The sequence below is a fragment of the Remersonia thermophila genome, chromosome 4, assembly GCF_042764415.1.
Source record: "Remersonia thermophila strain ATCC 22073 chromosome 4, whole genome shotgun sequence".
In the NCBI taxonomy this organism is placed as follows: Eukaryota; Fungi; Ascomycota; class Sordariomycetes; order Sordariales; family Chaetomiaceae; genus Remersonia; species Remersonia thermophila.
The window spans coordinates 1175262-1201053 of record NC_092220.1 but is presented as its reverse complement, the minus strand read 5'-3'; the positions used below and the strand labels follow the sequence as shown (position 1 = coordinate 1201053).

At 58.8% G+C, this 25792-nt stretch overlaps 6 protein-coding genes and 1 non-coding gene across 7 annotated transcripts; 4 read left to right on the top strand and 3 right to left on the bottom strand.

Moving 5' to 3' along the window:
• Positions 1-2029: 2029 nt before the first annotated feature.
• VTJ83DRAFT_4456 (uncharacterized protein) lies at positions 2030-2835 on the bottom strand (the record flags this gene model as incomplete). Its single annotated transcript, XM_071010947.1, has 3 exons — positions 2030-2098; positions 2188-2699; positions 2826-2835. The coding sequence occupies 3 exons, from the start codon at positions 2833-2835 to the stop codon at positions 2030-2032; spliced, it is 591 nt and encodes a 196-aa protein (XP_070865906.1).
• Positions 2836-3851: 1016 nt separating this feature from the next.
• On the bottom strand, positions 3852-5500 carry VTJ83DRAFT_4455 (uncharacterized protein; the record flags this gene model as incomplete). Its single annotated transcript, XM_071010946.1, has 6 exons — positions 3852-4475; positions 4536-4744; positions 4814-4949; positions 5011-5110; positions 5173-5300; positions 5363-5500. 6 exons carry the CDS (start codon positions 5498-5500, stop codon positions 3852-3854), a joined length of 1335 nt encoding a protein of 444 aa, XP_070865905.1.
• A 2783-nt stretch (positions 5501-8283) lies between these two features.
• VTJ83DRAFT_4454 (uncharacterized protein) lies at positions 8284-10440 on the top strand (the record flags this gene model as incomplete). The annotated part of the gene is made up of 4 exons (XM_071010945.1): positions 8284-8317; positions 8385-8996; positions 9078-9152; positions 9218-10440. The coding sequence occupies 4 exons, from the start codon at positions 8284-8286 to the stop codon at positions 10438-10440; spliced, it is 1944 nt and encodes a 647-aa protein (XP_070865904.1).
• A 1071-nt stretch (positions 10441-11511) lies between these two features.
• VTJ83DRAFT_4453 (uncharacterized protein) lies at positions 11512-16291 on the bottom strand (the record flags this gene model as incomplete). The annotated part of the gene is made up of 2 exons (XM_071010944.1): positions 11512-13505; positions 13582-16291. The coding sequence occupies 2 exons, from the start codon at positions 16289-16291 to the stop codon at positions 11512-11514; spliced, it is 4704 nt and encodes a 1567-aa protein (XP_070865903.1).
• A 2542-nt stretch (positions 16292-18833) lies between these two features.
• Positions 18834-18921, top strand: VTJ83DRAFT_t106. Its single transcript has one exon. It is a non-coding gene; the product is annotated as a tRNA-Tyr (tRNA).
• A 1216-nt stretch (positions 18922-20137) lies between these two features.
• On the top strand, positions 20138-21064 carry VTJ83DRAFT_4452 (uncharacterized protein; the record flags this gene model as incomplete). The annotated part of the gene is made up of 1 exon (XM_071010943.1): positions 20138-21064. The coding sequence occupies one exon, from the start codon at positions 20138-20140 to the stop codon at positions 21062-21064; it is 927 nt and encodes a 308-aa protein (XP_070865902.1).
• A 1503-nt stretch (positions 21065-22567) lies between these two features.
• VTJ83DRAFT_4451 (uncharacterized protein) lies at positions 22568-25434 on the top strand (the record flags this gene model as incomplete). Its single annotated transcript, XM_071010942.1, has 2 exons — positions 22568-25144; positions 25246-25434. The coding sequence occupies 2 exons, from the start codon at positions 22568-22570 to the stop codon at positions 25432-25434; spliced, it is 2766 nt and encodes a 921-aa protein (XP_070865901.1).
• Between the last annotated feature and the right edge of the window lie 358 nt (positions 25435-25792).

Sequence of the window (25792 nt, the reverse complement as noted above, 5' to 3'; positions counted from 1 at the left end):
ATTACACAGTACACCATCGTAGCGTAGCCGTGCCTGCCTCGTGCCCCCTGGGGCACAATGGCAAGTGTTCGGTCGACGCGGGACGTGACGAGGGCTGTGCGGTATTATTCTCCCGTCCGGCGCGCTTGGGCGAGGCCTGTCGCGGCGAGGGCCAGCAGCAGGGACGAACAGAGGAAGCGCCGCGTTGAACGTCGTCTGGCGCCGCGTGGTTGCTGACAGAGCAGAGCCATGGTGGGAGCAGATGGCAGCCAGGTGAAAACAACAACGAGCGTTCTCGTCTTCGTGACCAAGACCGAGCCAAGATCAGGGGAAGGCCGGGAGGACGCCGTCCTTGTTGTGTTTAGTTATCCATCGTATGCCTGGCTTGACCATTGGAGGCAGAATCATGCACTGCCCGCAGCACCGCGGGCTTCGGGTTCCGCTCTTCATTGACGCGTTCTCACGGGTGCAATTTGCAGTCACCTCCCCCGGATAGAAAGCGCATCTTGGGCTGGATATCCCGCTTGTTGGCCATTCTTTCCATCGCTGAAGCCGCCCGGGAGACGGGAAGATCGAGGTTGTGGCCAAAGATAGATTTGCTCGACATGGAGAATGCTACCTTCTCGCCATGCATTCCGGTTGGTGGACATGGCGATTCAAGTTAGGGGCGAAAGCTTCCGGCTCTGCTTACTATAATACAGGTTCCATTTCGTACGATTATCTGCCCAAACATCGAAGCGTGAGGAAAAGCTTATTAGACTGAAAGGGCCGGAGAAATGGCGGCTTGACCGCGCGCATCTCGGAGATCAGTTAGATTAGGCTACAGACGACATCTTGTGATTGAGGATGGGATGCCTGGGTAGCTTCTGGACCAGTGTTGGCCCAACGGAGAACCGAGCTCCCGAGCTGATCATTGTACAAATGCTGCCAAGTCCTTGCTCCCGCCCATGGGGTCGTCAAGGCTTGGTGATCGCTGTTCTTCACCCTCCTCCTTGGGATTCTTCGGGTTCATGCCGTCCAGTGCAACCCGCAACACACCGTATCCATAGCCTGCCCGACTCGTTTCTGGACCTCTTTGCCATCCAGCACCAAGCGCGGAAGCTCAACAAACCGTTCCCGCTCCGCTGCGTGAAACAGGCCCATCACCGCCGCGATCGCAAACCGCCGCGTCATGGGCGGGTTGCACACGACGTCCGCCCAGGCGAAGGACCCGGACAGCTCCTTCTCGAGCGCCAGCGTCGCCCTAGCCGCTGGCTGGCGGCCGGGATGGCAGGGGATGGCCATGAGCGCGCCGAGGGAGTGCATGGCGTTGAGGAGCCCGGGCCGGCCGGATGTCGGGTTGTCAAAGCCTGAAAGTGTTTTTCCTTTGCGCCGATGACTGCCATCGTGTCGTCAGCTTGCGCTGGAAACCTGCGAGAGAGTGTGTGCTCGCAGTCTGTTCTCATCCCGTCATCCCCCATATCAAGGAACAAGGCATTTCGGATGTCCCGTAGGCCCGTGTCACCTGCCGCATCAAGCCCGCGGTGGATCGGGGCTCGTAAGGAAGACGTGAGGCACGCCGACGTGTAGGAAAGATGCACAGCGCCACGAGTGTCTCCACGGTACGTCCGGGGCCGGGGCTGTGTTCGGGGCAGCGAATAACGATGCCGGAGCGAGGCGCGCCTAAATCCGATGCCGGGCTTCTTTCTGGAGGTTGCTTTCTCCAGCGCATGCGTGGTTGGCCAGCGTTGGTAATGACGACCGGGGGCAACGGGCCCTCAGACCTGCGTTGCGACGCAACAGACCCGAACCTGGTGAGACGGTAGTTGATAATGGCGGGCTGGAAGTTGGGGGGCGATGTCGATGCAAGACAAAACCCCCCCGGGGGGGGGGGGGGGGGGCCGATGCTGTCAAGCAGATGGAACCCTGCCAGCGTCGAAACTCCCACGCAGGCCAGAAGACTCCGTCATTGGATCCGAGGCGTGCATATACCGTTGTTTCTATTCCATAGTCTATTCCGGTATCTACAGCTTATCCCCTGCGCCGGGCCTTGTCTCACATCCGAGCGCCGTTAGTCTTCCTCGTTGGTCGGATCGGCAAACACAAACTCCTCGAGCTGCTTGTACGCCGTTTCCAGATCCTACGGGGCCCTAGGTTAGCACCGCCACGACGAATTGGCTCCTTGTCTCATCCAGCCCCGACCGCAAAGCCGGGGGAGCTTGTACTCACGTCGTTCACGATGATCCTGTCGTGGATTCCCGTCTTGGAGTACTCGAGCTCAACCTTGGCCTGCTTGAGCCTCTTTTGGATGGAGTCCTCGGACTCGGTGCCGCGGCCGCGCAGGCGCTTCTCCAGCTCCTCCTCGGACGGCGGGGCGATGAAGACGAAGCGGGCGGGGAACTTGGAGGCCTGGATCTGCTTGACGCCCTCGACCTCGATGTCCAGCACGGTCGTCTTGCCCTTGGCGCGCTGCTCCTCGATGGTGGCCTTGGACGTGCCGTAGAAGTTGTCGCCGAACTGGGCGCTCTCGATGAAGCCGTCTTGGGCCTTGAGCTCAAGGAAGGCCTCCTTGGTCACGAAGTGGTAGTGCACGCCGTCCTGCTCGCCGGGGCGGGGCTTGCGGGTGGTGTGGGAGACGGAGAGGGTGAAGGTGTTGGGATGCCTCTTGAACAGGAGGTTGTAGAGCGTGCCCTTGCCGACGCCCGACGGGCCCGAGATGACGATAGGACGAGGGTCGGGAACTGCGAGAACCAGGAGCGGTTAATTAGGGCGGAACAAAGCGATCGACGATGGAGCGGCGGAGCAGGGGAGCAGGGGAGGAGGGAAGCAGGGGAGGAGGCCGGGGTGATGGCGGGTACGGCGCGCACCTGAAGTCATTGTGTGAAGGAGCGCGGAGCGAAGAGCACGAGCTGAAGCAAGGAGAGGACGCCGCATAGATCAACCGGTCTTGCCCAGGGGGGGAGGGGAAGCAGAGAGAGACAAGAGGAGAAGCCCGAGATGGAAATTTGGGCCTCTCACGTTCGACGCGATGCCTGGGAATTGGCCCCCCCACTGCGGGGTGACCCACCTGCCCGAGTAGGATGCTTGTGGGGTCGACCACGTGCGCTTGAGGATCCCCGGCCGGTTCCAGATGAACGACATACTATTAGTACATAGTTAAGAAAGTGTGGTCCCCGGGCATCAACAGATTCGCAGGCGTAACAACGCGACAACAAATCTTTGACAAACAGACGATTGATTCTTGGAAGAAAAGGTCCTCGAAAAGAACGCAGTGCAAGGTCCTATAAATACAGGGGTCCTGCAGTATGACTAAGCCAATGCTTCCTGACGCTACTGCCCATTATCTTCCTGATGCTCCTGCTATACCATCTTCCTGGCGCTCCTGCCAGACCAAGTTATGGTACAAAAAACAGCGAATGGGGTAAGAGAATTGGCTTAACTAAGGTGCTAAGTACCGTTACAGACCTACTACTAGTGCCTTCGCTACCTTACCCTCAACTACTTATGTATTTATGTGCAGGATGCTGAAGCAGAATCTTTCCACCACCATGAATACCTATCGTGAACCTCCATGGTTTTGTCAAATCGCTGAAATTCAGCAGAAGAAAAGCTCCACTCTCTCTGCATTGTCCACTGCCTGAGGTGAGGTGCTTGATAATAATACCTTGCTACGGCGTAAGCGCTATTCCAACGCCCCTCAATGCGACCAGCGCATTTCCATCGCGTCCTCCTTTCTCTATAACCCCGCCGTTGCTCCCAGGGTACAGCCGATATCCACCCGTATAGGTAACTGTGACAGCAAAAACGGATCCGCTGATGCTGCCATCAGCTAGTGCACCATATATACCTGCTACTGCAACAGTAACCTAATCCGTCGTCTCTCTCATTCCTCCCTACACCCACCCCCCGCTGGACCGCTTGCTTCTCCCGGTACTCGCCTGCCTCGTCACCCTCTCGGCCTCTCTCCGTGACTGCTTGAACAGATAATAATCGCCCACATCATCGCCCTCACCCAGCCTCCTTGGCGACTCGATCACTTCCACCGAGGTTTGCTTGACAATGACCCCGCCGCCGCCCTTGCCGCGGGAATGTATCGCCGCCCTGGCCGCCTCGAGGTCCGTATCGTACGGCGTCGCCGCCGCGGTGCTGCCGCTGCTTTGCCCATCGTCATGCTGGATGCTGTAGTGGTAATGGAAAATGTTCTCGTCGCTGCCGTTCATGGTGACGTCCGGGATGGGGTGGACGCTGCGCGGGCCCATGCCGCGGCGCGGGTTCTTGTCCTCCAGCACAAACAGGCCGCTACCCCCCGCAGGGGCGCGGCCGTGGCCGTCACGGCTGCGCGAGATGCGAGTGAGTCCTCCGCGGTGGGACGCCGAGAGCGACCGAAACGTGCCGATGATGGGCCGGAAGAAGCGCGCGATAAGGGGAGTGATCATGGGCAGGTTGGAGGTCACCACGGCGACGAACGTTTCGCGGACGGCCCAGGAGCCGGCCTGCTGAGCGCCGTTGATGGGGTCCTGGTTGGGGACGAGTCAGCGGGTGAATGCATCATCATGATAGGGGAGGCTGCGGCACACCATGATGATGAGGACGCTGCGTAGTATCGCAGCTACTGTGACGAAGATGCCCCCGGAAAAGAGCAGGCAAAGGCCGGCCTTTTTTAGCGGCCTCAGGGAGGATGCCAAGAGCATCGGAATGGGTATGCTCATCAGATAGATGTCTGTCAAGACGTTCAGCACGACAGTGACAAAGATGTCGATCTTGGAAATCGCTGGCTGGCAAGCATCTGCGGCATATCAGCTTTCCTGCCGCGGGTTGCAACAAGAAAAAGAAGGGTAACGGGGATGCTCAGTACTGCCTGGATCGGGATATATCTGCCAGTTCTTTTCAAAGGGCCTGCATCCCAGCATGATGGACAGGATCACAGCAATCCAAGTGGTCGTGACCGCTACAAGCCCAAAATAAACGCGCTTCTCGTAACCTAGACCGTCCTGTAGGCGAGGCATCAGCCGCTGCTTTCCATAGACCGTGTTTCAGATGCGCTTTGCGTACCATCAGCCGCAGGTAAAAGGCACACATGGCCGCCTTGATGACCCATAAGAGCAACGTGTACGTGGACCATCCGGCGATCTGAGTCTTGGAGCCGTTCACCCTTGGAGCCGCTCATGTCAAATTCTGAAGTCCCTTGGCGCCTTTTTTGGGGTTGCTTCTTACCGCAGCCGATACTCCTCGCTGGATGGGTTCAACGAGCGGCGTTGTTCGTCGGTCATGCCATTGTTGGCGAGTCCTTTCCAGTACACCCCTACCGTGTAGGCGAGATATGTCTCCACCGAGTAGAGTATCTGCATTTCGAGTTAATACTCCGTAAGGCTGGACCGAGACGGCCAATAACAGAGGCACTTGCCGCTGCTAGAACCATGAGATAGTCGTCGGCTTGCAGACGCCTGACGCCAACCGCGGACACGCGGACGCAGAGGCGCAAACCGATAACGAATAGCCCAACGCCAAGGAGCGCAAATGCTTCTTTCACAAAGGCGTCCATAGCGCCGGTGTGATAATAACTGTGATGATCCGCGGGCGCGAGGGGGGGAAAAACGAGTGGCTGTTCAGCTCGGCTGTCAAGATGGAAATGAATGAGTGTCAACCCAGCGACGATAAGTCCTCCGGCGATGGTCTGCGCTGGAAGGACGAAAGGGCAAAAAAGAACAAACGTCCACCTGACCCAGAATGGTGAGAAACCGGGCGATGAGGGTCTGTCGCGAGTTTTAATTCCCATCATCTGTCCCAACGAACTGGTTCTTGTACAAGGAATAATTACCCGAAGGACGAGCTCAACTTGGCGACGGCACGGGGACGTCTCACAGCTCCGCGAGTGCATGGGACCCAGTGTCCGTATCGCCGCTCACGGAAAGGGACATTTCCTCTGGCTTGTGGAATGGAGGACATAGCCCGCATCCCCGTGCGACTTCGGAATCTGTCGTCGATTCCCCATGGGCTTTGCGTTCTGTACTGTTGCACATTTTCATCATGGATACCCCCATGACTGCTGGAAAACCCGAGATACAGACCACTCGGACCCCGGCTTTGGCCTCGTGGCCGGAAAGCTGCCTTGCACGGCAGGGCTCATTGACGGGTACTGGCAGCGCGGCTAACTGAGCTGAAGGTCGAGTTCGGCTGGAGGGGGAGGGCGGAGGGTCGGAATCGCGACCGGATACTTGCAGTTCTTATATGCGGTTGTGATTCGTGCGTTGTACTTTGCTGTAGCGGCTACCTGCATCTCTCGTGGTATAGAAATCGAGTCCACGGCATTTCCCCCCGATCTCTGTCCATGAGCAAATGCAGATCTCCAAGATGCCCCTCATCAAGCGGGCGGTGAAACTGCCGAGACTGTGGTCATAGGATACAGGACAGTGGAGTTCTCGAGGGAAACCTATGCTATGTTTCCCACACCTCTCAGCTTTGACTGGCCATCCGTCATGCCTATCAACCTCGTTCGTGTATACTCCACGTGCTACGTGCGCTTTGCCTGCGTCTTGGTGGCATGATAACGTACCGTACCTTGTATCACACATGCTTTTAGCAGGCTCCACGCCCTCCACTGCAGCAGCATTCCATTTACAAGGGATGGGTCTGCTCGTGGTCCATCCGCGATCAGCATTGCGAGGTGGCTCGGTGACCTAGCCTGCGTGTGTTTGGAGCAACATCGTAACCGAGCTTCTTCTAGCCTGGGTGGCAATGGCAGGGGGCATCATGATTCAAACTCCTGGCACTCGATGACTGGATCGACACGAGTGAAGCAAGAGACCGCCAAGCGGCTCCTTGTGTCGGTCAGAAGGCGTACACCGTAAAGGAGAAACTCAAAAGGCCGCTGTCAAGCCTGCAGCTGGATCGGGCGCTCATTGGCGGCGCTGGGCTAGGCATTCGGTAATTTCCAGCCCGCGGATCGCAGCATTTCCACGCGGGCATCCGGCAGCTGGCTGTGTCTCAGATGGTGAATGAGAGACCGATACTTTTCCCGGCCATTCTTCGTATGCTGCCAATTCCCCATGCTTTCCTCGCCCTCTTCAACTGACGACAGCTCTGGCCACGTATTTGAGGTTGTAAGGTCCTGTGTAGCTGGAAGATCAACGTTTCCATGTCGCAGCGTCCGCGGAGACCAAGAGAACCTCGCTCATGATGTAACCGTAATTCTGGAAGCCAACCCACAGTCCGCATAAACCAACAACCAACAACCGAGTAGAACCAACGATCCGTGTGCAGCCAACATGCCGCTCGTCTTGGATACCGCCTCTCTGATTCGCGTTTCTTGGAGAAGAACAGCGCAGATTGCAACTTGCCAAGCCGAACCTCGGCGCTGTTCCGCCCATCCGCCCCCACATGCAAATTATCGTACGGTGTACGTCCTACAGTAGAACTTCATATGAAAACCAAAGACTACCCGCGCAATGCCGCTAGATTGGTCCGTGTGCAGGGGTACACAGCGGCCCTTCTCCACAGCTGGGGCGGAAGATTGCATAATAGTATCCGGGCCAACCTTGTCAACAACGTGCTTGACAGCTTGTGCTGCGGAAGTGGCGCGGTTTATAGGTGACATTGACTGCGTCGACATCCAGCCCCCATCGGCACCAACCTACATTTCCTTACCACTTCGTCTGGATCAAACCGGCAAGCGTAATGAACATATCGCTGTTTACGACGTTCGTCAGCACACCCACCCATCGAGTAAGCGGCTCGTTTCCCGACAAGAGGGGCCATTCACCGGAGCCCCATGGTCTCACACCGGTCCCAGGAGCGAATGAATGGATGCCACACTCCGTAGCGAGGAACATTCAAACTGCAGGGCTCGAATATAAGTGTTCGGATACGGAAGGCGAGCATCCCGGAGCCAACTGCTTTTGCGTCAGGGCGGTCGGTTGCGTAGCCACAGGCGCTCCCCAAGATTGGTGATCTACTACCGTTGACAAGAAAAGGCTGCAAACAAGGGTCGATATTTCTTCCGATGGCCGAGGAGCTCCGGATCTGGTGTCTTAGCGCCTCTGAAGCCATTGGGTTGACCCTGGGGTGTGGCTCCAAGCACCCATGGTTTGTTTCGGAGTCCAGAGTTGTCTCGGGGATGCGCTCTTTTAAATACTTCCGGTCAGGATGGAGCCTGCTGGCCCTGGAGTCTCTCTCTCCACGCTCTCCCTTCATCCTGTCCATGATATTCAGGCCGCTCTGCTTTTCCCGCCCCCATCAGCTGCCAGCGTTGAAGAAAAGACACAGCGCCCAAGGAGTTCCTGCTCGTAACAGCACCGAAGGCCTGCGTCTGATCAAGCACAGACCCACATGGAGTCCCACGATGTCGTGATCATCGGCGCGGGTGAGTTGCACCCGCTTTCCAAGTCCCGATGTGCTGTTGCGTTGTTGACCTGCTCCATCGATCCCAGGCATCTATGGCCTGGCTGCCGCCAAAACGTTCCGCCAGCTCAATCCGGACAAGAGCTTGGTGATCCTGGACTCGGGCTCCTCCCTCGGCGGCGTCTGGTCCAAGGAGAGGCACTACCCAGGACTTAAGACCAATAACATGCTCGGCACTTACGAGTTCCCCGACTTCCCCATGGATAGCGACGAGTTTGGCGTCAAGCCTGGCGAACACATCCCCGGCGAGGCCATTCATCAGTACCTGACCGAGTATGCGCGGAAGTTTGGAATTTTGAGCAACATCCGGTACCGCTGCAAGGTAGACAGCGCAGAGCATCAGGCCGGGCCAGAGGGGGGCTGGATCCTCAACTTGCAGCAAGAAGAGGGGCAAGATCGGCAGCGGATCTATGCGCGCAAGCTGGTCGTCGCAACCGGAATGACATCAGAACCTGTCCTGCCAACCATCGCCGGTCAAGAACAGTTCGAGTCGCCGCTCTTCCACAGTAAGGACGTGGGGAAGCATGCCGACACTCTGGAGTCTGCGAAGCGATTGGCTGTGCTAGGGGGGGCCAAGTCCGCCTGGGATTTCGTCTATGCGTATGCGTCTCGCGGCGTGCAGGTCGATTGGATCATTCGAGGTGAGTGGTGTAAACATGCCAACCACGTGCTAGTAGTTTTGATATTTGTTCACGGTCTAAGCTTACATGTTCTGGGATCAGAGAGCGGGCACGGGCCCATGTGGATGGCGCCTCCTTACGTCACGCCGCTTAAGAAACGGCTAGAGAAGCTCGTCCGTAAGTATACGGCAGGCCATGTTTCCATTGACCTCCCGGTCTCCTCTGACCGTGTGCTTCCGCAGACAGGCGGCTCACGAGCTGGTTCAGCCCCTGCATCTGGGGCGACGTCGACGGCTACCCCTGGGCCCGGCGCTTCCTTCACAGCACCGCGCTCGGCCGCGCCATCACAAACACCTTCTGGGGCATCCTTGGCAACGACGTCCTGACCCTCAATCAGTACGATTCACACCCCGAGGTTCAGAAGCTCAAGCCATGGACCCAGGTCATGTTTATCGCATCGGGTGTTTCCATCCTCAACTACCCAACCAACATCTTCGATCTCGTGCGCTCCGGCGTCGTTCGCGTGCACATCGCTGACGTCAAGGCTCTGTCGGCCCGCAAGGTGCACCTCTCTGACGGTACGCAGCTTTCTGACGTGGACGCATTCTGCTGTGCGACCGGCTGGAAGCACGTTCCGCCTGTGCGCTTCGTCCTGTCGGACGGCAGCGACGCCACGGCGGAGTTGGGTATCCCGCATGATCCTGCACAGAGCAGCATCTTCACGCCGCAGGGCGTCCAAGAGGTGGACGATGAGATCCTTCGCCGCTTCCCGCGGCTGCGTGATCAGCCCGTGATGATGCGCGACCATCTTGCGACCAATACCCATACCCAAGGACAGCCTCATGGTGCTGGCTCCAAAGACATCGCCGCGGGCTCGTCACCATCATTATCACCATCAACAGCAGAGGAACCCCTGACCCCCTGGACCCTCTACCGCTTCATCGTCCCCCCGTCCGGCCGCTTCCTACAAACGCGCGACATCGCCTTTGCTGGCGTTCCCATGTGTTTCATTACCGTCCCGGTCGCGCACGTCCAAGCTCTCTGGATCTCGGCCTACTTCGACGGCCAGCTGCCCAGCTCGGTCATCCCGCGCCTCGCGGAGCCGGAGCTAGAGCACGCGCCGCCGCGCCAGTCCTCATCCACCAACGGAGCCGATCCCAAGGCAGAAGAAGCGTCACCCTCGCAAAGGAACCTGGCGGCCCTCCGCAAGGAAACGCTCCTCCACGCCCGCTTCTGCCGGTGGCGCTACCCCCAGGGACGCGGCACGCAGTTCCCGGACTTTGTGTTTGACGCGCTGCCCTACATCGATCTGCTGGAGCGGGACCTCGGGCTGGCGGTGGGCAGGAAGAAGAAGCAGGGGCGCGTGTTTGGTTGGTGGACCGAGGTGATGAAGCCGTACGGGCCGGAGGATTATCGCAACATCGTCGAGGAGTACATTCAGCTGCGGAAAGGGGAGGGGCGGTAGGTACCTAGCTATGCGAGAGTGCCCGAGGGTGCAGTGGAGGAGGTGGGTATCTTGCTTGGCAGGCTTGCTTTGGATGCCGTGGATGGCTTGCCGTTGGGTTTACTTTGGGGCTATGGAAAGAGGGGTTGTTTTCGGATGGGCCTGCTGAATGGGTTGAACGGGTGATGTTGGATATCACGCCCTCGCTTGTCGTCTCTTCCTTGGTTAGTTCCTCGTGAGGCAGTTTCAAGGTGGTACAGCTGTCCAAATTGCCGTCCGCTGGCGACACAAAAAGGTGATGGCTGGCTTTGGTTTTCCCTATCAATCTTTTGCACGTCCACCCTCTCCTCCTCCTCATCACCTCGCGCCTTTGGGTTGCCCAATGTGGTACTATATTTTTTGACCCGAGGGCGGATGCCAAGACGGTGGGCCCGCCTCGCCCCGGCTTTGAAGCGTTGTGTAATATCCCCCCTGGGTCTTTGGATATCGTGACTCTGGCTTTTCATTAGTATAGGACTGGCATATCAGTTCAGTAACAATTTCAGATACTTCAGAATTCCCGTTTACATCGATGTTTGTTCGGTTGCCTTTGTCGAAGCATACATCGTGACGGTGTTGCGATGGGAGGTCTCCCTGTGGAGCCAATGGAGCCAAGCCGGGCCGTGCCGCGCTCTAAACTTTAAAATGTGGAGCTGCCACCAGATGTCCAGGCATGAAGCGGTCACGGTGAGAATAGCTTTTCGTAGGTATACACAGTAGTACTTTGGTACGCATGAAGGTGACTGCTCTTTTAAAGTGGCAAGTCGAGTGGAAATCATGCAGCTGCATAAACAGCAGCCTCGCCCAAGTGAGGCTTTTGGCCAGTTGGACATTCAGGGATCGTGTGGTAGAATCCGGTTTGCTTGGAAGAAACTTCATGTTCGACCGAGATGACATCTTGAGGACAGCATAGCCAAAAGTTTCTCCGTTCAAACTATGGCCACGGATAGTAACACAAGGAATCTATCTAGAGTGTATTGTTATAGTATACACTGATTCTGAAATCCGCCACCACCAATCCAACAGCCATCCCTACCCTCTTTTCTCGCCCTCTCAGTCGCACGGACATGGGGCATCCTCGTACTCCAAGGAAATGGGGACAATCGTGACATTCTGTGACGTGTTTCTAAGGCCCCAATAGAGCCTCCAGCCAAAGCTTGACCAAGTAGGTCTTGTCATCGCGTCACGGGGATCCAGAGGCCGGTATGATGCCTCCTCGGTGCACAAGCCCAACACCTCCGTGGAGCTCTCGGGCTTGCAGTGAAACATCTTGGAGCAGGGGTCCGGGTCTTTCCAGCAGGTGGCAGGGTAATAAGAGGTGGTGTTGATCCTGGAGGCTGGAATAAAGTTGGCGATTGCCCCATTTGCGTCGGTGGTCGGACCGGACCACCCCCAGAAGAGGCTCCCCCCGTTCGAGGTGTACCCCATGACGTGGCCGCTGTCTGTCAGGTAAAATGTGTCATAAGGGTAAAACGCGCCCGGGTGGAGGGCGCCGTTTTGGGCGTAGCGGAGGTATTGCCCCTCAAGCCACCAAGCACCTTTTGGCTTAAGTTTGAAGCATGTGGTGGCTTGAGGCGTTGGGCAGACCGTTTTGGTGGCGGTTCCTTCAGCTGTTACTGTCACGGGACCCAAAAACCTCCGGTATGAAGACGTTTGGGTTCTTGTGCTCACGGGCCCGTCCTCGTTCGCCCAGATGGTTTCTGTGACCGTCGTCACGCCCGATGTTACCGTTGCCGTGGTTGTGTAAGCGATTGTTTCCGTGCCCGTGGCGACATGCCTGCAGGCGTATGAGATCTTGTCCGCGTCCCATCCAGCCAGCATGGTCGGCTGCGCAACCTGTCTCCTGGCAAGGCCGGCCGGTGTAGCAGCCGTTGCGGTGGACCACGGCTCCTCCGCATTCCTCTTCCAATTGATGAACTCAAAATTGGGTGCTTTATCAGCGGCCGTGACCGTGACAGTGGCGGCGGATACGGTGGTTGTGGTGTATGCGTCAATATAGGTCGTCTTTCTCTCGACGACAGTGGTGGTGATGGTTGTCGTTGTTGTGCTGCGTGACGTTGTCGTGCTTGGGACCGTAGTGGTCGCGGTGGCGAGAGAAAACAGAGTGGGAGCCACGTAGTTGAGGTACGAAGTGCAATACTCTCCGCCGACCTCCTTCAGGGAACTCAGCTCTTCAGCCGATGGCGCTTGGTTAGGCACGTTGAAGCACTTGTTGCTGTAGCCTCCATGGCCGTTGTTCAGCACTGTGTGCTTGCTGGGGTCGGTGGAGATGATGGCCAGAGCGGTGTTGCTAAGGTACGTGCTGACACTGAGCCAGTGGGCGGGGCATCCGTTGGCGGGCGTGCTGGAGTAGCTCGACTTGATGCCGATGTTTGTCTGCGATGACAAGCTGACCGCAAAGCTGACCGCGTTGTAGATATCGACGTTGATCCTGACCTGCCAGTTCAAGTACGGCCTGATTCTCACCGTTGCTCCCGTCGTGAACTGCGGTTCGCGGAGGGTCACGGACGGTTGCCAGTTGCCGTGGCCAGAAACAGAACCGGTGCCAATGTCGATCGTGGCACGAGCATTGTTCCAGGAAAAGGTAGCACCCCCCTCGACATCGACCGGCGAATTCGCATCGGCGTAGATGCCAACGCTGTAGATAACCTTGGGAGAGATCTTGAAGGAACCATCCAATTGGATGGGACTGAGGTCGACCGTGGCATAGTTGTAGCTCCACGTAGCGGAGTATTCTTGATCCGCCTGCAGTCTGACGATCATGCTTGCGCTCCCAGTCAGGCTCTGAGTCACCTGGGCCGACTGAACAGACACGGAGCCACCGCTGAGGGAGACAACAATCTTGCCCTGAAAGCCAACGTTGGAAATGGAAAAGCCGCAGTTGACACAGCTCAAAACATTGTTGCCTCTCTTGGCGAGCCACTGCGAAATGGTTGAGAACTCGATGTTCCAGGCGTGGTCGAACTCGCTCGTGATGGTCGTAATCTCCTTGGGGCCTATTTCGCCACAGCTGAAGAGGCAGTGGATGGCATCGCGAGCATCGTAAACTGGTACGAGTGCCGTTTGGTTAGCCATGGCTGCCTCCCGGCCAAACGAAAGCAAAGTCAAAGGCAAGTTACTTACGTTGTTTTCCTGCGCAGAGGGCTTCGTTAAAGTCGCCGAATATACCCAAGATATCAATGTCACAACCAACGCCCAACAGGTCGCCCAGGAAGTCGCGGGCTTGGAGCCTCTGCTTCACGGCGTTGACATGCGCCAGGCCGCGGGCTGGCTTCGCGCCATGGCTCTGCTCTGTGGGCAGCCCCCGGCGCCTGAGCTGGCCCTCAGCATCAGGGGCCATGCACACACCGCTGAGACCTTGATCGGCTTCGTCCCACAAGTCATATGGGTTGTCACCCAAGCCTCCCTCGGCGAGCATCTCAGAAAGGTCGTGCTGCGCTGCACGGTCGTAGGGGTTGTAGGGGGCAGCCTTGAGCGTAGTGACGGTCTGCTCTGGCATGCTGTAGTTCAGGTTGCCGTTCTCGTCGATTTGGAGGTTGGCGAGGAGGAAGTCAAGGATTTCACGAGCGCCAGGGCTCAAGTCATCCAGGGTTTCCGGAAGAGGGCGTGTTTCGGTGGGAGCTGGAGGCACGCTGCAGGTATTTGTCTCCGCACCAGAGGCTTCGGTCGGTTGGGTAGGGGTGCCGGTGGTGGTTGACGTGAAAGACTCGTGGCCCCCGGCAATGGTGCCGTACTTGAGCGTGGCTTGGGTGGCGACATCTGTGATATTCCTTTGCGCTGCTTCAAACCTAATCCAACGCTCAGGGCTGCGGACAACCGACACGATGCTAGTGGGCTCCCAGAATCCTCTGGCTGTCGTGGGGTTGCAGCTGTCCGAGTAAGTGATCAGAAGCGGCAAGGAGTCAGACCAGAGGGAGTACGCCTGTTCAACCGCCTCGGCGCTGCGGAAGTGCACTGTGATGTCGTCCGCTGACCAGCAGGTGACCCTGAAAACATCAAGAATGTTTTCCAGCACAACAGCCGGCTTGGTAAGCTCCAGCTCCATCTGCAAGATGTGGTTTCCAGGCTCTTCGGCGTAGTTCAGTTCAACCGTGGTCACGGGAACGTAGCGTTCGCGGGCTGCCATCTCAATGTCGACATCCTGGGATGGGATAAATTGCCCAGTCGGCGCGGTGCAAGACGTCTCCGAGGTAGCTGTAGACGTGGTCTCTGTGGGAACCTCAAGAGTGGAGGTAGCCGGCTCCGTGGACGTTTCCGGAGGGGCGGTGGTAGTAGAAGTCGGATTCGCCTTGCCCAGGTACAGAGCGCTCCAAACCCACGCAGCGGCGGACTGCTCCGAGAGCTGGTCCTTCATGTAGCACGCTGTTCCGCTGTAGGCAACGTCAATGCAACCCTCCGTGGCGTCGCAGAGGTGAATGCACTTCTCAAACGTGTCCGTGTAGGCCATCTCCAGGTCACCGCCAAAGTAGTCGACGCCGCAGAGGACGAGGTACTCGTTGCCAGCGGGCGTCACGATCGTCGTGCCGTTGTCCTTGCCTTCGGCGCATGAGAGAGGCACGACCGGTTCTGGGTCAGCAGGGCGGCCAAGGAACAAGGCGGTCCACACGAAGCCGGCGTCTTGAAGGGTCGTCAGGGCGTTCTTCATGTAGCACATGGGGGCGACGAACGATACGTCGATGCATCCCTCGGTGGCGTCGCATGTCTCAATGCAGTCTCTGAAGCTGTCCACCGCCACGGCCTGGAGGTCCCCGCCCGGATACTCGCGACCGCAGATGATGGCGTACTCATTCCCGCTGCTTGTGGTGAAGTTCTTGCCGTCCATGACATTGTCAACGCACGTCACCTCCGCCGGCTCACTCGGCTCACTGGGATCCGTCGGTTCAGGCCCATCGCCGTCGATAATCTTCTTGCCGGTCCAGACCCAGCCAGCGGGGGTCAAGGTGGTGAGGGTGTTCTTCATGTAGCAGACGCCGGCGGAATATGACACATCCACGCATCCCTCGGTCTCGGCGCAGAGATCCAGGCAGTCGTTGAACGTCTCCTCAGGCGAAGCAGCCATGTCTCCGCCAGCATAGTCGAAGCCGCACAGGATCAAGAAAGAGGAGCCGCCGGTTCTGTAGATGGTGTTGTTGCTTGCGTTGTACTCGCAAGTGACCAGGAGGGTCTCGCGGGACTCTTGCTTCTCAGCTCCCCAAACCCCCTCCGCCTGCGCCGCGGTGCCCGCTGCGCCCTTGAGATGGCACATATTCTGACGGAAGACAAAAGATATGCTAGCGCAGGCCGCGTTGCCATCGCAGGCTTGAATGCAGGCAGCGAAGGACTCTGCAGGAACCGCTGCAATGTCGTTGCCCACATAATCCGTATTGCAGCTAATCTCGAAAGGGCTTTGGGTGTCCTTGTCATAGGTGGTTCCGTCGATTTCTTCCGGAAAATGGCAGCTGATCGGAGCGTTCGGGCTGAAGAGCTTGCGGGCGGCGTAGACGCCGGGATTGGCGGTGGCGGTCGTCACCGTATCCTTGAGATAGCATCCCTGGGAGCCAAAGGCAAAAGCAACATCGGCACATCTCGGATCGCTCTCGCAAACAGAGATACAGTCGTCAAAGGTCTCGGCCGCGACGACGGCGTAATCGCCGCCAGCAAAGTCGTAACCGCATAGGATCTCAAATCGCTCCGAGCTGCTTTCGTGGATGGTTCCGTTCGTTCCGGGCAATGTGCAATCCGTCGAGCTTGCCTCAATCTGTCTCTGGTGCAAGGAGGTCGGACCGGCGGAGACAAGCTTGGACAAGAAGCCAGAGGCGACCACAGCGGCCGCAGCCTTGGACGGGCCGAACATGCCGGGGACGTGGCAAGCCCAACAAGAATCGAACGAACAGGCAGGCGACGTGTCGGGCAAGCCGTCACCGGTCGAGCGAAGAGATATGGAGCGGCAAACGCCAGCCCTCTCAGGAGATGGACGATGGCGAAACGAATGACGGAGGAGTCAAGGCTATCATCGCCCCTGGACGAGGAGGCGTGCGCCTTTTGTCTATCATGGCATCCGAGTGCTAGCTAAGTACTGGTACTGGCAATAATCCATCCGCAACGGTCTTGCAGCTCCCGCCCGGTCGGCTTCCCCCATGATCTTGCAGGAAGAATCACGTAGAGGCAAACTGCCGGCGGGCGAACGGCAGTAGCCTCTCTGATCCTGCAGCTGGCGTCACCTACTATACACGCCATGGGCTTCGCCGGACAGTCGAAAGCAGAAAGGCCTATCAGAAAACTGCCAATATTGGAGCCTTTGTGGGTTCATCTGGCGGCACTTGGGAGCTGAAGAAAGGGTGTTCTCGGGAGAGGACTGGTGCCGTGGGGCGACAAGGGACCGAACCACGTCTTCAGCGCCTGGCAGGGCTCACGATAGGGTCGCCCGGTGTTGTTGAACCCGCTGTGGATAAGAGCTGGTTATTGGTGGCTAGCTACGCCACTGCTTCTGGAACTGCCGGGTCTGCAGGATGCCGCCCTCTCCCGCGCGCCTCAAGTCCGGAGATCAGCTCCGATCTGAGGTGTTTGCCCCGGCGCCCCGCTTTTCCAGGGGTCGCTCGACGCGAGCATAACAGGGCACTCGGGTTTGTTCCGGGCATTCCTCACCATGATATCTGCATCCTGCAGCTGCCTGTAGGTACACCCAGCGAGCGTGCCGAAGTTGGCGGAAATGTAAGATCGAGGAAGCGTTGAATGTTGTGCATTGTACATACGCACCAGGGAAGCGTGTCCATGAACCGCGCCCGAGCGTGTTGGAGGCTCTGAATACGGCAGGGGGTGTCAGAGAGTCAATAGTCAGCCGTCATATTCCCAGCTGCATGGGAACAGGCGCCGTTTAGGGCTTACGTACAGCTGAGTTCCTTTTCCAGCGCGTGATGAACATTCAAGCGGTCAAGCCACCGTTGGTTCTTGAGATGGTGCCGTTTGGGCAGGGTCAAGGCTCGCCAAGACCGACTCAGCTGGGCAGAGGCCCAATGAGTTGCGGGCACTAAGGTACGATCGAATCCAAATCGAACCCAACAAAAGCAAGCTTTTCCATACCCGGCGTGACAAAATTACCAGAATCCCGGGATCTTGCATCTCCAGCTGGGCCGAGGGCCTGTGAGCTGGACAGCCGAGCCCGGCGGAAGACTGACGTTTGATCAAGCTTGCTGATGTACTCAAGGGCCTCAAGTACAGCATGGCGGACAAACCCGAGTCCTTGGTGTGATCACCCAAGACCAGCGACCCCCAACGCCCAACGACACCATGCGTTCGCCGGCTCACATCAGCCTCCTCGGTGGGCTGGCCAGCACTGCCCTCGCGGAGTACGACGGCCCGGCTTGCTTTACATAGTACAAAGCCGGGTTGTGCGTCCTCCCTTACGATGACGTTGTGACAGAGCGGGACGCCCCCTGGGGCCATCGACCTACTCGGCCGTGGGAGAAACTCACACCCCCAATGTTACTTGGGGCTCTGCTCTGGGCTTTCCTCCAATCCCCTCCCCTTTGCTACGCCGCCAGAATCCCGATTGCGCCGCGGAGGCCTGCACTGGCGGCGAGCCTGTTCCGACCCTCGGTCCCACCACCGTCCCCCTGGTTTGCGGGAGGCAGGCAAACCGACTGCTCCGTCACGCTTCCGATTCGCCGCCTGCCCGGAGGACATCGGGGAGTGAGAAGAGTGTCTTTACTTCGAAATCGAAGGCACGGAGCTCGCTGAGCCCAAGGTTCACTTTTCGATCAGCGCGGTGGCCGAAGTTCCCGAGTTCGGGTGGAGCAGCTTTTTCACGGGGCCACTCAGCACATCGTTCCTCAAAGCAGCTTCGCCTGGCCTCTAGGCATCGATTATGATGCTCGGTTGTGCGAAGCCCAGCCGCTTCATGCAAGGCAAGGGCAACAGCGGGATATGCTGGGCCGGGACTGAGCCCAGTTAACTAATCGTTGGTTTTGAGCCATCCTTCACTACTTTGTAGACGATGCAATCCCGGCATGTGAGGTCTATGCCCTCCTCCCGGAACATTCCGCGTACCCTGAAAGCAAGGTCTCGCTCATATTGATCGCGATGAAGAGAAAAGCAGCAGGCAACATGGCCACCTCGTTCCCCTGTGGCTGCCATTGCTATGCTGAGCGAGTTTTGCGCCATGGATCATCGTATGACCATCGCGTACGCCGGTAGAGAGAACCGGTGCGTCCGTTTCTATTCAGCGGGTCTATCCTGCTGACACTCCCCGAAAGCTCTCGAAACGTACTATAAGAGCGAGGATGACGGCAGCATTGAAGAGATCAAGAATGAGCCTTGACTGGAATCCCACACGGGGACCCAAGCTCTCCACTCTTTTCACTCCACCATCGAGAGCCCTGCCAACCAATCACAAATAACCCCTTGTGGTGTAGTTGGCTATCACGTTCGGCTGTAATGGAAATTATCGATACCGAAAGGTCACCGGCTCGATTCCGGTCGAGGGGACGTTTGTTTTTCTAATTTTTTTCCTGCTGACACGCCCATACACCTGTATCCCCTTGGCGCCTGGGGCATTCCAGGATGTGTTGTATTCTGCTTTTCTACGCGCCCTTTCCAGGTGTGTAACACCACTGCTTCGGTGCCACGTCTTAGTCGGCTGGCCTTTTCCGGTTTTTGAAGAAGAGCCTACCGAAAATAGCCTGACCCAAAATGGCCCGACTTTGTCAATTCTTCTTTTCCTTTTCTTTTCCTTTTTTTTTTTTTTTTTTTTCATTGTTGTTACATTTTTCGGAGTTGACGAGCTGGGAGCTGAGGTGGCGGTTGACCTAGATACCGGGGCGTGAACGTTGGCCACCACGAGCGCATCGATGCCTGCATCGTAATGTCTCTCAATAAACCGGACGTGCCTCTGCGCAAGACGGACGTGAGGCTGAGCTGAGGGGTCTGGTAGACATGGCGACCGCCCTGGCCAGCGTCATGCACCGTCAAGCGGCGGAGAACCGCGAGGTCGCCTTCTCGAGGTTTGTCGCAGAACTTCACCCAACGTACTTGCTCGGCAGGAGCCTCCATAATCAAGCCTGTCCCTTCCAACCGTCTGGCCGTTCTGCCTTGGAACTGTCTCGTTTCTTCCGTTTGAATGGATTGTGGGAGTTTTCCGGACGTTGCGCTCAACACTTTATACCCAGGGACAATTTTACCGGATAGAACGGTTGACAATGACCTAACCACCTGCGCACAATGGAAAGCCGGAAGAGCGTTGAAGAACCCTCTGTGGTCTCGCGCAGGCGGCGTATGGCTTCAAGGTCGAGGTCTGCGTCGAGGGCAATGGCCTTGAAAAACGAGATGAGCAGAGCCAGCATGTCGCTGGAGACCTTGCTCTTGAATACAAACCCTTGGCATCCAACATACAATTGACATTGACAAGCAAGCAGCTGCTTTCTGGCTCTTGTTGTCCCAGCATCGGGGCCGAGCCGGGACGTCACCGTTGCCGCATCGGGCCAAGTGGGGCCGCGCGGCGCGATCGGACTCGGAGGTGAGGTTGCAATGCCGGCGATTCTCCCGAGACTGTCACGTGATGGACAGCCAGGTTGCAGCACTGTAACACCCCACGTCATTCATGCTCTTTCTTTGCTCCATCGGCGGCAGGAGGGGCAAAAAAGACGCACACCAACACGCCCGGCCCATTCTACCTACGTGAGCGCTGCAGCCAACGATCGTCAACATGACCGCTACCTCCGACGCCTGGTCTCTCACGGGGCATCTCCTCTCCACCCAGGCGGAGCTTTTCAAGTCTGCAACCCAGCACCCGTTCCTCCTCGCCGGGGCGGAGGGCCGGCTGTCCAAGATCGATCTGGGCCGCTGGCTTGCCAACGACCGTCTCTACATCCACTCGTACCTGCGCGCGGCCGCTCGCCTGCTTGCGTCCCTCGAATTTCCTCGGCATGTTTCCGGGCCGGGTGCCAAAGGGAAGGAGCCTTACGAGACCCGTCTCGCGGACTGGCTGATCGAGGCGCTCGTTGCGATCCGTCGCGAGGAGCGTCTCTTCTTGGACGTGGCGGCGCGGTACGGCTTGGGGATCGAGGTGGCAGAGGTTATCCCCGTCCCAGCGCCGACGCTGGACGTCCCGCCGGTTTTGCCAGTTGCGCAACTGCCGGTCCACGCCGCCGCCGCCGCTGCTGCCAAGGTCCCGGGGCTCAAGCTCATGGAGGAGGTCGTTTTCGCGTCCGTTGCGAGCACTTCTTCCGCAGCGGCCGTCACATCGGCAACGGCGCCCGGGTCCAGCGGCACGGCTCCTCTACCGCTGCTTCCATGGCTTGAAGGCGCCGTCACCTTTTGGGGAACCGAGCGGTGCTACCTGGAAGCGTGGACCTGGGCGCGGGACCACGCCGAGACCGTTGGACGGGACGTGGCCGACGATGCAGACGGCGGGGCTCTACGAAAGGAGTTCATCCCGAACTGGACCAACAGCGGATTTCGGGACTTTGTGGACAGGCTTGGACGTCTGATCGATGAGGCGGTGGGGGAAGTCCTGGGGAAGACGAAAAGCGCCGAGGAAAAGGAGAGGGTGAAGGCGGAGCTTCTCGGGAGGGTTGAAGGGCCGTGGATGACGCTTTTGGAGGCGGAGAAGCAATTTTGGCCGGATATCTAATCCTCGCGTGATTGCTTTTCGGAAGCTCTTGGGAGGTGTTATCCTCGCAGCGAAGTGGTATTTCGCACGAGCCGAAGAGGGCGACGACTTGCCTGGATCAGGGCTGACACCAAGCCCTCGGGTAGCTAAAAAAAATCGGCGAGCTTCATGCTTCACTCTTGGGAGCTTGAAACTCGCGGACCCATCGGGGCTTGTTGTTCAGGGTTGGCACTCCAAATGTCTGTGGTCCCAAGACGCGTGTTGATGTTTGAAGCAAGACAGCGTGCGTGCGCGTGCGTCCGATTGGACTGCGCCGTTGGCCGTCGAGTCGCAGACGGAAGTTGCCGGACACGCGCGAGAGGGCGGGCGTGCACAGACCACCCGAGTCGGTCTATATATTGCAGCCTGCCCTCCCCAATTCTTAGGATCTTCTTCTCTGTTTTTCTTTCTTCATACTTACCTTGATTGGGTACACCTGGATCAAGAAGCAGGGGTACCAGGGCGATAGGCCTGCATTGCACAGCGCGGAGCATGTCGTTCTGAATTGTCCTTCGGGGCCGTTCCGGTCGTAATTTTTGATGTCCTCCCTCTTTTTCGCTGTGAGCCTGGCCTTGGGTCGGGGCATGGAGAAGAAGCGACTGGACGCGGGGTTAACTGGGCAGGCAACCTCACCAACCTGTCTTTGCAATCCATCCGCCTTTCCGTGGAGGGAGTCGTAAAGTGAGATACCAAATGCCATGGGGGCTGTCGGCTGGATATGGTGCTCCACATGGACCGAGTGGTTATTACCGTGTCCGTACATCCAATTCATAATTATAATCTAGTAGTACCGACGTCGGGTAACCAGAGCCCACCTCGCCTCCACCCCCCAATACTACTCATAATAATAAGAATAACAATGGTGCATGGCTCAGGTACCCAGATGCTCCGTACCTATGTACTACAGTACACAGTATGGAAGAATTGAAACAGCATGTGATTGTAGCGTTCCACTGGTGATCTCGATATGGAGAGTGCTGACTAAGCTTCCCCCCTGGGGGAGTCCCCTCTGACCCGCTGTTCGGGAACCGCCCGGGGCGATGATGCGGCTGCCAAGACGTTGGAAGGGCTGCGACAAGGGGCGACAGTGTCCCGTCTCCCGTCCGGGGCCAGCTCGTGCTTCAGCGGTAATTTCACCTTGGAATCGACCATCAAGACGGCCCCGATCCATCATCAGCCCTTCTCCGCGTTTGACCTGCCGGCAGCAAGCGGGCTGGATGATTTACGGCCTTGCCCAATCGCAACACTCATTCACCTACTCTTCTTCCCTTTGCTTTGCTGTTCCCATCAGCGCCGCTCCTTTCTTTCTGAATCATCGCTCCTCCTTGTCGCCACCCTCTCGCCCCTCACACGCTTCCCAGCCTGTCGGTCCCATCGAGCCTTGAACCCCCTTATCGACCCGTTTCCCCCCCCAACTGCCCTGAATGTTCTCGATCCCCCAACCTCGCGCTCTCGCCCTCCAACGATAGCACACCCATCGCCACGATGGCCCGGAACCAAGACGCGCCGTATGATCCCGCGCCCCCAATACCCACGTACGAAGAAGCCGTGGCCGCCGGGAGCGCATGGCATCGCGATGTCGACCCGAGAGATCATGCCTCCGCCGCAGAAGCCGAGGGCCAGTCCCTGCTGACCGGCCGTCACGCCTCCGACCCGTCGTCGTCGTCCAACCCTCCGCGGGGTCGCCGCCCGAGAGGGTACCGCCCGCCAACCGTTGAGACCGACGATGAAAGCAACCTCTTCAGCTCCTCCGACTCGGAAACGGACTCGGAAGACGAGCGCGAAGCCGCCCAGGTGCGTCGCGAGATGCAGGAGCTCGAGATCGACGATTCCGAGGTGCACAGACGCGCCCGGCTATCCTGGGGGAAACGCATCGGCCTGCTATCGTTGCCGCAGTGGCGGTGGAAATGGAGATGGAGGTTGCCCTCGCTGCGGCGAAATCGCGGGTCGGCGTCTGGGAGCGCCGGCGGTGACAGCCAAGGCGCGGATGGCGCGGGGTCGGCGTCCTCGGGGACGGGAACGCAAGAAGCCGAGTCTTCGCGCAGCCGGTGGTGCTTCCAGCCCCCGGGGCTGCCAAAGTTAGGCAGCGGCGCGCTGTTCCTGCTGGTGGCACGTACCTTGGCGCTCTTGATGCTGATGGCCTTTGTGTACCTGCTCTTCGCGAGCGACCTCTTTTCCGGCATGGCCCGCCGCATGGGCAGCCGCATGTTCGACCCGGAGAGCGTGCGCATCCACGTCCAGGCCAGCGTCGACCCCAGGAGGATCCGCGACCACCTCAAGCACTATACCAGCTACGCCCACCTCGCCGGCACGGCGGGCGACTTCGCCCTCATGGAAGACACCGAGATGCTCTTCCGCAAGTACGGCCTCGAGGGCGTCACCCGCGACGTGTACCACGTCTACCTCAACTATCCCAAGGCCGGCGGCCGCGCCGTGGAAATCCTCGGGGCCGACGGCAAGCCGACGTGGTCGGCCAAGCTCGAGGAGGATGACGTGGGTGGTCTGAGCGCCGGCCGCCAGACCTTCGCCTTTCACGCCCACTCCAAATCGGGGGATGTCAAGGGTCCGTTGGTGTACGTCAACTACGGCTCCGAGGACGATTTCAAGGTGCTCAAGGCCGACGGCATCGACACCCGCGGCGCCATCGCCCTGCTGCGCCACCGCGGGACGGAGCCCGATCTAGGACCGAGGCTCAAGGCGGTCGAGGAGGCGGGATTTGTCGGATGCCTCACCTACGTCGACCCTGCCGACGACGGCTTCCTGAAGGGTGCCACGGCGCCCAACGGGCGCTACATGCCGCAGGGTGGGGTGCAGCGCGATTCGGTGAGCCTGCGCCACTGGGTCCTCGGCGACGTCCTGACGCCAGGCTGGGGCAGCAAGGACAACATGCCGCGCATGAAGGTCGGGCAGACCAAGGGGTTGATCCGCATCCCCAGCCTGCCGCTGGCTTGGCGCGACGCGAAGCCGCTGCTTCAGGCCTTGAAGGGTTTCGGGCATCCCGTGCCGAACGGCTGGGCCGGCGGCGTGCCGGACGTGCCCGAGTGGTGGACCGGGAACGCCTCGGCGCCCGTCGTCCGGCTCAAGAATGAGCAGGACGAGGCCGAGCGGCAGCCGATTTGGAACGTCTACGGGTACATTGCCGGGATCGAGCAAAGCAACAAGAAGGTCGTCATCGGCAACCACCGGGACTCGCTAGCTTCGGGCGCCGTCGATGCCCACTCGGGCACGGCCGTCATGATGGAGCTGGTGCGCATCCTCGGCGACCTCGTCGCCCGCGGCTGGCAGCCTCTGCGCACCATCGAGTTCGCCTCGTGGGACGCCTCCGAGTACAACCTGATCGGCTCTACCGAGTACGTCGAGCAAAACGAGGACGCCCTGCGCGAAGGCGCCGTCGCCTACATCAACCTGGACCGCATCGTCACGGGCGGCACCTTTCGCGCCGCCGGCTCCCCCGTGTTCCGCACGCTGCTGCTGCAGATTTTGAATCGCGTCGCCGACCCCCACTACAACATCACCTTGCGCGACCGCTGGATCCAACGCGAAGGCGACATCGACCCCCCGGGCATCGACTCCGACTACGCCGCTTTCCATAACATCATCGGCACCTCGTCGCTCGACATTCGCTTCGACGGCGGTCAGCCGTACCCGGCCCGCTCCGCCTACGGAAACTACGAGCTCGTCGAGAAGGTCCTCGACCCTGGCCTCGTCTACCACACGCTCCTGGGCCAGGTGCTTGGCTTGTTGATCCTGGAGCTGGCCGACGGCCCGCTGCTGCCGCTCGACCTGTCGACGTACGCCGACAACATGGTCCGCTCGGCAAGCGCCCTGGAAACGTGGGCCGCGAAGATGGGGGCGCCGGAGCCGGGGCTCATGCTCACCAGCCTCCGACACGCGTCGAGGCAGGTGGCGCACTCGGTTCGTGAGTTCCGAAGCTTCGAGACCAAGTGGGAAAACAGCGTGGTCTCGGCCGGAGGGTGGGAGCCCTCGTCGATGGGGAGGCAGAGGATGGAGTATAACACGCGGTCGGCAAAGTTTGAATCGAACCTGCTTGATGAGAAGGGGGTAGGTTTTTGTTGCTTTCCTTCTTTTTTTCGTTTGTGGTGTTTTCTTCCACGAGCACCCCGGAAGCCAACAGAGAATGCTAACGAAACGTTTGCCGCCAGATGCCCGATCGCACACAGTTCCGGCACGTCGTCTTGGGGCCGCAGACGTGGCCCCGGGGCGCGAAGGAGCCGGTGTATTTCCCCGCCGTTCGCGAGGCCATCATCGCCAAAAACTGGACGGCTGCACGCATCGCAGCCGACCGCGCCGCGACGATTCTGCAGGCCGCGGCTGATGGTCTGAGCAAGTGAAGTCGGCATCCACGAATCACTTGGCAGATACCACGATGAACCCTTGGGCGCCGTCCCAGTCAGCGCCGATCCTCACGCCCGCGCACGCCCGACCGCGGCGTTCGTTCCGATTCCTTTACCGTCCCTTTCATTGCCGTTTTATGTTTTACTTATTTCTCCACCTCACGCTACCCTCGCGCATCCATGTTGTTTTCCAGGTTCCTGCGGGCGCGGTCTATTTCGTAAGGGGAACCCTGGCCGCCTTGGCCAAGTTGCCGGTGCAAAGGGGGCCATGTCTCGTGCGATGCTCGCCTCTGCAGTTGTACACGGACGTCACGAGCAGGAGAGAAGGTTGGCCAGAGGAGGAGGAGGAGGAGGA